Genomic DNA, 12854 nt, shown 5'->3' with positions numbered 1-12854 from the left:
ACACTCCACACATGCATAAGGCTTCTCTCCTGAGTGTGTTCTCTGATGTGAGTTGAGGGAAAACTTCTGGCTAAATCTTTGCCCACACTCCCCACACACAAAAGGCTTCTCCCCTGAGTGTGTTCTCTGATGTGAGTTGAGGGAAGACTTCTGGCTAAATCTTTGCCCACACTCCCCACATGCATAAGGCTTCTCCCCTGAGTGTATCTTCTGGTGTCTGAGGAGGGCTGATTTATCACTGAAGCTTCGTCCACACTCCCTGCAAACAAAAGGCTTCTCACCTGAATGTATCCTCTGGTGTGTGATGAGGTGTGATCTCACCCTAAAGCCTCTCCCACAGGTCCTGCACACATAAGGCTTATCCCCTGTGTGAATCCTCTGGTGCGTGATGAGGTCTGACTTTTCACTAACTCCTCGCCCACACACCGTGCACATAAACGGCTTCTCCCTTGTGTGTGTCCTCTGGTGTCTGATGAGGTGTGACTTGCGGCTAAAGCCTCGCCCACACTCCCTGCACACATAAGGCTTCTCTCCTGAGTGTATACTCTGGTGGTTGTGGAGGGTTGACTTATCTATGAAGCCTCGCCCACACTCCCCACAGATATAAGGCTTTTCTCCTGTGTGTGTTCTCTGATGTCTGATGAGATGTGACTTCCTGCTAAAGCCTCGCCCACACTCCCTGCACACAGATTTTCCCCCTGTGACTGCCTTGTGTCTGAACAGGTTTGACTTCTGGCTAAAATCTAGTCCATATTCTCCAAATCTGACTGCTCCAAATCCTGAGATTTCTACCCTCTCAGGAACTTTGTCTCCTTCCTCAAAGCTTTCCTTCTGGGCTGGACTGAGTTGTATCTCCAATATTCTGCTTCCTCCCTGAGAGCTTACTGCTGGTCCCTGGAGTGGGCTAGAGAAAACCACTGAAGTCCCCCTCTCATGTGTACTCCAAAACAAGGGTTTAGCACCTCTTTCTATTCCTCGATCTTCTGCCTCAGCACCCAAGTGGTTTTTATCAGAACGTTGTTGCTGATAATGATCATCTGGGCAGGGATCCTCTGGATGGAGTTGACTTCCTGCACGTAAACCTGGAATAGGATAGCTGTGGAGCCCATCGTGGTTGAGAAATTGCTGACTGCCAAAGGCTGGAGGGCAGGAGGGCCAGGGATGGACTTCTGGCATTGATTCTGCTGAAGAGAAAGTTTTCAGTCAGAGTAGTCACAGGAAAAGCTGACTGGGCTCTTTTTCCTTGTCTTATGGTAAGACCTAGCCCATTATCATTCACAATGATTAATGTCTCTTGCCCCAAGATGTGCTTTACAGGACCTACATTTCCATTCAACTTATTTTAACTTCTTATTTGGAAATAATTTCAAATGTACAGAAAAGTTGGAAGAAAAAGAACAATACAAAGAACATCTGTGTAACCTTCACCCAGATTACCTATTGTTAAGATTTGTATATTATACATGTATGTATGCATGTACATGTATATTTTTTTCTCTGAACCACTTGAGAGCAAATTGCATATATCATGGGCCTTTAACCCTAAATACTTCAGTGCATATCTCCTAAAAGTAGGGATATGCTCCTTCATAACCACAGTAGAGTTATCACCTTCAGTAAATTTAACATTACATAATACTTTTATCTAACTACCATATATATTCCAATTTTGTCAACTGATCCAATAATGTTCCTTATAGCATTTTCCCTCCAGAACAGGATCCAGTCAAGGATTAGGTTTTATAATTAGTTGTCATGTTTCTTGAATCTCCTCTAGTCTCTGCCTTTCATGAGATTGGCATTTTTGAAAGACACATTCCTTTTTAAAGGGAATATTCCTCATGTTCTAGAACGTGTTCTAGAACAGTACTGATGTTTTCCAATGATTAGATTCAGATTATGCATTGCACTCAATTTTTACACATTACAGCTTTTACTGGAGACCAAAAAATGCACAGCAGAATCTATTCCACATATTATCCCAAGAAGGAATCTTCTGAGTAAGCATCAGAGGCATCTTCAGCTCTGTAAATATCTGCAATTATACTAAAATGGTCTTCTAAGCCATAATCATATTCATACAAATAGCCACAATCATTTGTTTCCACTGAGAGGGAACAATATTTATGACCTATATAGGAATGTTTTTGTGACTTTTCCTATGAAAAGAAAGGATAGATTAAGGTCTGGATGTCCCCCGATGTAGAATCAGTATGGATCAGTGGTCAGACAGCGCATGTGAAACCTTCATTTGCGTTTCCTCAGTCATAAGCAGATATTTATTAGAGAGCTGTTGTGCAACAGGTTCTACCAGGAAGTGGGGATTCATTGGTGAAAAAGACAATCAGGCACAAGTGACTTAAAGGACTCTGGCTCTTGATCCCCTGGTTAGTCCAGATCTGCTCCTCTCTATCTTCCACAAATCAGCATATACAGATATTTTACCATTTAGCTGCACCTACCTAAGAAATATCAAAATTGAATTGCAACTGTTTCTAACCAGCTCAAGATGATAAACACACAAACTTTTATTTTCAGGAAGCCAGACCCTTTATTGGCCTAATTAAAGACTCTTCCAACTAATAAAAAAGAAGATCGTTTTAACCAAATATGAACAGACCCATGGATTCATTCCATCCTATGCAGAGTGCTAGTTTTCCATCTTTTATTAGCACAAATACATAAAACTGCCTTTCTGGAACTGAAATATCCCTGACATTTCTCCTTCTGAGCTCTTCAGTAAAATTTCCTTACTGGTTTATTACCTCACCTGACAATTAAATAAACTCAAATTTCTAATTAATTTGTTTTTACTAGGCTCTGGTGGTTTTTATTACCCAATATTTGGGTTGTATGCTCTATTATTATCATTATCATCATTAATAATAATAAATCCCATAATGAATATGATTTATAATGGGCCTAGCATTGTGCTTTGTGCTATATAGGGCTTTACATGAAGATCAAATTTAGTCCTGCTATTATTTCACAGATTGGGAAACTGAGGTTTAGAGGGTTTAAGTAACTTGTCCACAGTCACAAAGAAAAGACAAAACGGGTTCCAGACGCCAAAGCATATGCTCCTAAACACTCTACACACACTACAGGTAACTCTGAACTACTTAGCATAGAATGGTTTATATTCTACTTCATCTGTCCTTAAAGAAAAAAAAGCTGCTAAGCAAATAATGAGACTCTTGCTACTTTGACTGGATCTTCGAAGAAAAGAAACAAGTGAGAATTAAGCCCCGTTTGGGGAAAAGCTAACCAAATTTGGCCTATAGACTAAATCTGGGAGCAAAGGGTGTTCTGGGCTTTTGACCATAGTCTAGGACCACAAAGCTGCCATCCAGACATCCCTGATCAGAAGACTCCAAGACACCTGGCCCAACTGCTCCGACTCTCTCAGGACAGGAAAAAGGGATGAGTGGCTAAACTATGCTGCTCCAGAGGAGCAACTAAACAAATCCTACCAGGGCCCTCACCCATCCAAAAGAAACTCACCCCTGGAGCCATGAGAGTTCTGCCCTGGGATCAGGAATAGAAGAATGGGGTGGGAGTGGGTAACTAAAGCCAGTTCTTCCCCTTTCTTGTTTATTCTACATTTCTAATAAACACAACTCTTCACTTAAAAAAAAAAGTCCATAATGTTCAGAGTAAAAGCCAAGCTCCTTAGAGTGGTCCACTAGGTTCAACATTCTCTGGTGACCTAGTGCCTCTCTGCTCCCATCTATCCTCCACCCTTCGTTCACTCTATCTGAGCCACAATGACCTCCTCTCCTGGTGCCTTGCACTGGCTTGTTCCTATGTCTGGAACACCCTTCTCCCAGATACAGAAATATTCTAAGAATCCAGAACCAGGCCTAGCATTAAATAGTCAACAAGCATTTTTGAGTGAATGAGTAATAGGAGCAGAGTTAACTAAGAAAAGGCTAGAGAGATAGGCAGTAGATAGACTTAACAATATATAGTATATATTGTAGTATAGATGTTCTCAACAATATATAATCCATATTTTGTAAAAGCTCATTTACTGTTCTGAAATGAAATTAAATTTAATTAAATGTACCCACATAGAATTTTTAAAAAATAATGTAATACCCTACCTAAGACATAAGAGAAATAAAGGAAAGTAATTTACAATAAACAATATGCATTTCAATATGTAATTTCTTAGCAGGACTACAATAGGAGATATAACAGAGCAATGAAATGCTTACAGTTATAGAAAGAAAATGTGGACATGATAGTTACCAATTCAGACAGATATGAATGAGCTTTAGTGATGACCAAAAGGTGTGTGCTATATTGGTGACTGACACATGCATGTTCTAGTGGTGACAGACATAGGTGTGAAGGTGACTCAAACACTACAACCAGCTCTGCCATTGGTGATAACTTTTTTCACAATGGTGAACACCTCTTGGTAAGTTCACAACTATTTTGCCTTGATTTACAATCTACCATGTGAAAATTACTTTATGATAATATCTAAAACGGATTTAGTCTAGATTCAGAGCATTACAAACACAGCCATGGTCTGGGAAAAAACAAACAGGAGAGGGAGAAGAATTGATACAGATTAAGAGACACTTCTAAAAAAGGAAATGTGTGAATCTTGTGTGGATCCTGATTCAAATTTGCAAAAAAACTTTTTGAGATGATCAGTTAAATTTGAAGACTAGGTATAAGATGATACTGAAACACTACTGATAATTTTGTGAAATGTGGTAATGCTACTGTGGTTATGTAAGAAAATGTCCTCATTTATTAGAGTTGCACTGTGATATAATAGGAGCAATAGGAGTGATATGACATAATATTTGAGAATTGCTATAAATAACTCATCAATAAAAGAAAAAATGATATCTAGAGAAAGGAAAGGATGAAAACAGTTTAAAGCCTGAAATGGATCCAACAGGATCCAAAGTTTCAGTGAAAAGATCAATTTTAGCTTCTGGTCGAGATGGAGGAATAGATGGTCCCCAGCGCCATTCTCTCCCACAAATCAACCTATTTACAACGACTAAAGAGCCCTGACAGCCAAGCTGGGGCCACCAGAGCTCAGGGGAAGAGGAGAAGAGACCTATAGAGTTCATGAGGGCAGGAGAAGCCACGATGACAGAAAGAAAGGATCACGCCTACCATTTCAAATCCCAGCCACTTCAAGGCTGGAGCTGGTAAGCACACGGAGCAAGAGCTGGAAAAACCACAGCTGTGCCCTTCATATGAAGTTGCTTGGAGGCGGCCAGAGAGAAGAGCGCCTTGGTGGCTCCCAGACCAGCAAAACCACTGAGAGGGTTCCCGTGGACCCACATAGGAACGAGGGGCCACAGACAACAGAAGAAAGGAGCCACTCAGAGGCTGGTCAGTCATCGCAAGGAACCAGTGCATGACCAATCCTATGGGAAGTGTTTCGAGTGCAGGTGGTGAGGGAGACAGGGCTACTGGGAGAACATTGGGGCACAGCATGAACAACTGATCTGCTCCCCAATCAGCACAGGACCACTCAGTAGAGACTGGTCAGGAATATAGAACTGCAGTGGGAGCAGTTTGCTGAAAGTCTCAGGCCCAGACCAGAGTTTCTACACAACCCAGGTGTACCAGATCTCACGAGACCCAGAAGCACCTACAAAGTCAACCATTAAAACCTGAGCTGCACAAAAAGGCTTCCCCGGGGAATCAGCAGCAAAGCAGCAATTTAGCTCAACTACAGGGCTCAAGTGCTGGTCCCCACAGGAAGTTCCCCCATTTTAGAAGTAAGTGAAGGACAACAAATTAGTTCCAGTGCACAGTTTAAGTAGTGGAAACAGTAAATAACCCAACACAGAAATGAAAGGAAAAAAAAAAGCAAAAGTTTGATATTAACTAGTAAAGGTCTCACTTCACCAAAGAACACCTATAAAACCTAGAAGGACCGGAAGCCCCCAGGCCCCCAAGCCAGGGCAGAGTGAGGGCTGTGGGCCTCAGCCATGCCCGACTCCCACAACCAGCCCAGCAACAACCACCCAGCTGCCTCAGGAAGCACCCTGGGCCCCCCAAACAGGGACAGTGGGGTGCTGAGGGCCTCAGCCACGCCCCCATGGTACCCACAACCCAGCCCAGTGACAACCACTGAGCCACTGCAGGAAGTGCCCCAGGCTCACAAGCCGGGCAGTGGGGGGGCCATGGGCTTGAGCCACACCCTCCTGACATCTGCATTCAGCCCAGCAATGATCAAGCCACCACTGGAAGCCCCCTGGTCTCCCCTGCAGGAATGAAAGGATTGCTGTGGGCCTCAACCATGCCCCCCTCTCCCACCCTATTTCTTTCTCCCTTCCTCTCTCCCTCTCCCACCCAACTACTCTGCAACAACATCTGAGAATATAAAAACAGATGGAGCCAGGGACCAATCGTTCCTCCTGCATCCAGGCATGCCACCACTGCCACGGTACCCATTCAGGATTCTGAGGCATGGAGCCAGAGACAGACCCCTTCTCCCACAACCAGGCAAAGAGAACACCAAAAACACCACTTCCATGTGACCATAGCCACCACAATAGCCAAGGCTGCCACAAAAGCCACCAGACACCACAACCACCATGCAGATGGCCCACCAGCCACTCAAGTGCATTGACACCAGGAGAGTCACCAGTGGTGACCAAGAAAAGAAGAGGATGTCTCTCTCGACAAAGCCCATTCCAGAGTGCAAGAAGAGGCACCTACTCCATGATAATAGTGGGGGACCTGAACACACCTCTCTCAGCACTGGACAAATCCATCTATGCAACAAATCAACAGAGTAACTGTTACTTTTTCAGAAGGAGAGAAGAAATCTAGGGTTTTCAGAGGTGGGAAGGGAGAGGAAGAGGGGGATGGGTAGTGACTGGATAAGGGCATAAAGAATAAGTACAATTTGTAACAATATATATGCTAATAATATTGATTTGATCAACATACATCAACGATGAACCCCAAAAATATGTATAATCAATTATGATCCAATAAAAAAAATTAAATAAATAAATAAATAAAAAGCAGGTACAGAACAGCATGTACAATATGATCTGGTAGAAAAAAAAGATTAATTTAAATCAGATTACTTTAAGGAAATTTTAATATATTCTTCAGAATCAATGAACAGAAAAATAGAGAATTAACAAGACCATATGAAACAAGATAAAAACAAGACCAAATTAGTCCGGCCAGGTGAAAACAAATGTAAATGGACAGATCTACACTGAAATAGGTGAAGAAACTAGGTTAGAAACCAAATAGAGTAAAATAAGGCCAATTCAAATAAGATGAAAGCAGTTCAAAATAGGTCCAAGCAGAGACAAAGAGAAAAAAATCAGAATTATTTAATTCAGCTATGCCAAATGAAGAAAAACCTTGAAAAATCTCCTGACAGAAATTTGTAACTTGGAAAATACTCTTATCAAGAACTCAGGAATATCCAGAATAATTTTGTATTTACCAACCTAGATAAATGAGTTTTAGTTTTTAAATAAATAAACAAAAATATGATTTATGATACTCAATAGTCTACAAAACACAAAACTGACAGATTTCATTATACTTTAAACTTTTTAAAACTCTAGGTGACAGAAGGCCTCTCTTACTACTCTCCTCCTTGCTGTCTCTGGTCCAATCACATTGGCCTCCCTGCTTTTCCTCAAAAAAGGAAGGTGTGCTCCTGTCTCGGGGCCTTAGCACTGGTTATCCTCATCTGCTTCCCACCATATCCACATATCTAACTCCTTATCACCTTCAAGCCCTTGCTCAAATGTACTTCCTCACAGAGGCCTACCCTGACTACCCAATTTAAAAATTTAGCCACTTGCCTCCATACCCTGGTACTCCAGATCCCCTTTATTCTTCTCTACTTATAACATATTTTTAGTTATGTAGCACTTACTACCCTTTAACTTATATAATTTATCTATATATGCTGCTTATTATATATTGTCAGTCTACCTATACTAGAATGTAAGCTCCTTGAGAAAAGAAATGCTTTATTATTTAATTCACTGATGTGTTCTAAGAGCTTAGAACATTGGCTGGCATATTGGGTACAAAATATATGAATGGAAAAATCAAGGAAGAGAACACATCCTCACCCAATGAGACTAGATTCCTGAAATTCTCCAGCATCACTTCTTTGTAAAGGTTCCTCTGCTCAAGGCTCAGTCTCTTCCACTCTGCCTCAGTGAAAACCACAGCCACATCCTCGAATGTCACTGGTCCCTAAATCAACCAATAAATTCATATTCATCAAGTCACTATTAGTATTCACAGGGAGAATGGAACTGGTGGTCCTGGAGAATCTAGCTACATAAGGAATGGATCTGATGGTTTTCAGGATCCAGGGCATTACTCCATACTTGGCTTGGTATTAAAATATGCAGGAGGCACGAATGATAACAAGACACACTCTTCACCCTGGAATACTTACAATTTCTTGGGAAAATGACTTCTTAATCAATGTGAAAACATATGAATGCTGGGCTCAGAAAAATAAACTGAAAACTCATAATGGATGAAATTCGAAGGGAGAGTGGAAGACAGCCTGGAGAAATAAGGAAAAGCAGGATAGAGGCAAGTCTTATATTGGGCATTAAGGGACGATGAAGATTAGAGAAGAAATGACAGGCAACTTGGACTACAGAGAAAAATGTGAGTGCTCATGGTAGGTTCACGAGTGGAGAATGAGCATTTATGAATGCTGATTAAAACAGATTTCTCTGCTTGAGAAATGAGATTTATAAAATCCCTATCACATGTGTTTTAACAGTGCCTTTTCTAAAGCCCTCAACCCCTTACTCAAAGTGTAGAGCAATAATTTGAATACATAAAATAGCTGGCAGGGAGAATGGCAAGTAGTATTCCTGAGAATGGCATTGCCAGATAAATGAAGTTCAATCCTTAAACTATAGGGTATTTTTTAATGAACATATTTACATTTTATGAAAATATATTCCAATATCAACATTAAAAGACTGATGTTACAGTTCTTATTTTAGAGAAAAGAAACCAGGACCCAGAAAACTTCTCCAATCAAATAACAAGATAACAGAACTGAAAACAGTCCTGCACAGTTTGAGGACCTTATTCTTTTCATATTAAGTACTTTATCTTCTATCCTTCCATCCCGCACCAGTTCTCTCTCCTCACCTCTTTTTGTTTCTTTCTTCCAAGTCTCAGAAACCTTCCTTCAATTTTCTACAAATAGAACTACACCATTTGCTTTCTCATCTTCAAGTCTCTTCTCATCAGAATGGGTATTCAATGATATTTTCTCTCTTTAATTACACTTGAAAGATGTCATTGCCCTCAGATACCATGGTAGTCACAAATGCCTTACTTCTAGTGAACTCAAGCATTATTTGCTCAGTTATCACCTGCTTCGACCTGTGGGTTTTCCATGACATTTCTGAACTTGCCCTAGATTTTTAACTACTAAGCTCCTTCACTCTGTGGAATTTGGGGAACACTTGCATTTTATTCCCAGCTGTCTCTGATCCTCTTGAATGTCTCTTTTCTGATTCTGCTTCCTCCTCCTATTCTCAGGTCTACTTCAGTCTTCTAGTCCACCTTCTAAGTGGTTCTTGACATTCTAGGAGTTGGTGATTGCTATGAGCTGAATGTCTGTCCCCTCCAAAGCTCATGTAAGAGCTTGACTCCATTTATGGAGTAATGGTTTAATGGTTTAATGGGTTACCATGGGTGTGGACTGGTGGCTTTATAAGAAGAACATTTGAACATGCTCTTCCCGATCCTTGTCATGTGATTCCCTACTTCACCATGGGACTCTGTAGAGAGTTCCCACCCAGAAGAAGGCCCTTACCAGATGTGCCCCCTGAACCTTGGATTTTCTGGCATCCAAAACTGTAAGAAATAAATTTAACTTCTTTAAAAATTACCCAGTTTCAGGTATTCTGTAATGAGCAACAGAAAATGGACTGATAGTGATGTGTACTCCAGGCTCTTGAACTAAACTAATTAAGCTTTTATCAGATCAAAGTAGAGGCTGGGAGAAGCACAACACAAAATTACCAAGACACAGATTCTTAGCATCCTCACTTCAGAGCTGGACTCTAAAACAGATTTAAAACCCAGCATACAACACAGCATAAAATACAGAAGTGGCAGAAAGAGTAAAGAATAACAATAATGCTGAGTTAGGAGTAGGAAACTAAGTACAGATACCAAAATCCTTGGGTATGTAAGAAGTTTTAGGAAGAATGGTGAATCTATAGCCTGACAGCTCAGGCTGTGTGGTTCAGTGTTAAGAAGGAGGACAAAATGTCTAGAGAGCAAGCTGCGACCCAGAATTAGGCAGCTAAGGCCTGAGGGGGCAGTGGTATGGGCTGCTGTCCTTTTCAGGCTTTACATGACCTTCTTCTGGCACATCCTGGTTCTCATATTCTCAGTAATCTTTCTCCTATTTTTTTACATCTCGGGTCTCATACTTTCTCTTGCTCAAGCCTTGTGTCTCTCATGTTCTAGCATCCTCTCCATTTCACTCTTGACTTCTATTCCCCCTCTGCTTCTTCCACTGAAGCATAAGAAAGGCTCAACAACATGAGAAGCTTAACCATTTTATACAGTGGATGTATTAGGACCCCAATCTATGGAGCCAGACTGCACAATTCCAAATCCCAGCTCCACCACTTATAAAATATGTGACTTTGGGCAACTTATATAACCTCTCTGTCTTAGTTTCATATCTATAAAATGGGTTTGATAAAGACACCTACTTCAGGGTTGTTAAATTAAATGACTTAATAAATATAATGCATTTAGATCAATGCCTGACATGCAGTAAATACTTGCTTTATAATTAAGCAATATAATATTTTATATTTAAGTGATTTTAAAGATAAGGAAACAATTTTTGGTTCTCAAAAATTAATCAAATATTCTATCCAATGTAATAAGGCAAGAAAAGCAAATAAAAAGCATAGTGATTGGTAAGGAAGAAATAAATTTTCCCTATTCACAGATGATGTGTTTGTCTATGGAGGAAATCCAAAGGAATCTCCAAAAAAGATCACGGAACTAATAAATGAGTCCAGGAGGATTGAAAGATACCAGATGAACGCACAAAAATCAATCATATTCCTATATACCCGAAATGACCATGTAAAAACTGAAATTAAAAACATAATACCACTTGCAATTACTCCAAAAAAATGAGGTATCTAGCATAAATCTATCAAAACTTGTATAGGATCTGTATGCAAAAAACTACAAAACACTGATGAAAGAAATTAAAGAAGATCTAAATGAACAGAGAAACATACCATGTTCATAGATGAGAAGACAACATAGTAAAGATATCAATTCCTCCCAAAATAATCTATATTATTGTTGCAATATTGCTGCAACATTGCAACAAGATTTTTTTGTAGAAATAGACAAGCTTATTCTACAATATATACAATAAGGCAAACAAACTAGAAGAATAAAGTGAGAGGGATTACTCTACCTGATACTAAGCTTACTACTTACTATTTGATCACTACAATAATCAAGCAGTATAGGAGTGGTAGAATAACAGACACAGAGACCAATGGAAAAGAACTGAGAACCCAGAAAGAGACTAATGCAAATACTCCAAGTTGATTTTAGACAAAGCAAAAGCAATCCAATGGAGAAGAGTCTTTTCAATAAATGGAGCTGGTACAATTAGACAATCACAGGCAAAAAAAATTAACCTCAATCTAAAACCTTACAATTTATACAAAAAATTAACTCAAAATGGATCATAATTTAAATATAGGGCTTTTAGAAGAAAATAGAGGAGAACATCTTCAGGACCTAGTGCTAGGAAAAGAGTTAGACATGACACCAAAACTACGAACCATAAATGCAAAAATCAATAAACTGAACTTCACCAAAATTAAAACTTTTGTACTACAAAAGACCTCCATCATCTCTTCCAGAACATAGAAGCAAAGAGAACACTCCCTAACCCATCGTACAAGTACAGCATTAGCCTAATACTAAGACCAGATAAAGACATCAGAAATGGAAACCACAGATCAATATATCTTACGAACATAGATGCAAAAACCTCAACAAAATATGAGCAAATTTAATACATCTATGTAAAAAGGACCACTGCAACTGAATGGGATTTATTACAGGTTTGCAAAGCTGGAAATCAATCACCATTTCAACAGGCTAAATAAGCAAAATCATATGATCATATCGACTGATGCAGAAAAAGTATTTGACAAAATCCAAGACCCATTCATGATTTTAAGAAAAAAACAAACGAACAAAAGCCTCTTGGAAAACAAGAAATAGAGCAGAACCTCCTCACTTGATAAAGAATATCACACAAAAATGTACAACTAACATCCAGAGACTGGATGCTTTTCCCATATGATTGGAAATAAGGCAAGGATTTCCTCTCTTGCCACTTCCACTCAACAATGTACTGGGAGTCTAGCTAGTACAATAAGACAAGAAAAAGAAAATGTATGCAACTTCATGATAGAACTTAAAAGATAAAATTTTTAAAAAGGAAAATGTATACAGATTGGGAAAGGAGAAATAAAACTGTTTTTGTTAATGGGTCACATGACTGTCGACATAGGAAATCCTGAAGAAGCAACAAAAAAGAAAAAAAAAAAACTTCTGTGTTTTTTTTTTTGCCATAAAACAAGTCTTAATATATTTTAAAAGACTAAGATAATAGAAAATATGTTCTCTGACCACAATAAGAAGGAAATTTAGAAATTCACAAACTGTAGAAATTAAACAACACTCTCCTAAATAAACAATGTGTAAAAAGAAAAATCACAGGGAAATTAGAGAGTACTTTGAGATAAAAATCAAAGTACAACATATCAAAATTTATAGGA

At 39.4% G+C, this 12854-nt stretch overlaps 1 protein-coding gene across 2 annotated transcripts in view; it reads right to left on the bottom strand.

Moving 5' to 3' along the window:
- Positions 1-12854, bottom strand: part of ZNF589 (zinc finger protein 589) — a 50205-nt gene that overhangs the window by 11106 nt on the left and 26245 nt on the right. The window contains exons 3-4 of one of the 2 annotated variants that reach the window (XM_063113982.1): positions 8100-8226; positions 963-1184 (exon numbers count right to left, since the gene is read on the bottom strand). In XM_063113982.1, coding sequence (XP_062970052.1) covers positions 963-1184; positions 8100-8226 — 349 coding nt within the window. The remainder of the gene's footprint in view (positions 1-962; positions 1185-8099; positions 8227-12854) is intronic. The other variant, XM_063113983.1, reaches the window with a different exon arrangement.

This window comes from Cynocephalus volans, chromosome 11, assembly GCF_027409185.1.
Source record: "Cynocephalus volans isolate mCynVol1 chromosome 11, mCynVol1.pri, whole genome shotgun sequence".
Classification (NCBI taxonomy): domain Eukaryota; kingdom Metazoa; phylum Chordata; class Mammalia; order Dermoptera; family Cynocephalidae; genus Cynocephalus; species Cynocephalus volans.
Note: the sequence above shows the minus strand (reverse complement) of the source record. Positions and strands in the feature narration are given on the sequence as shown.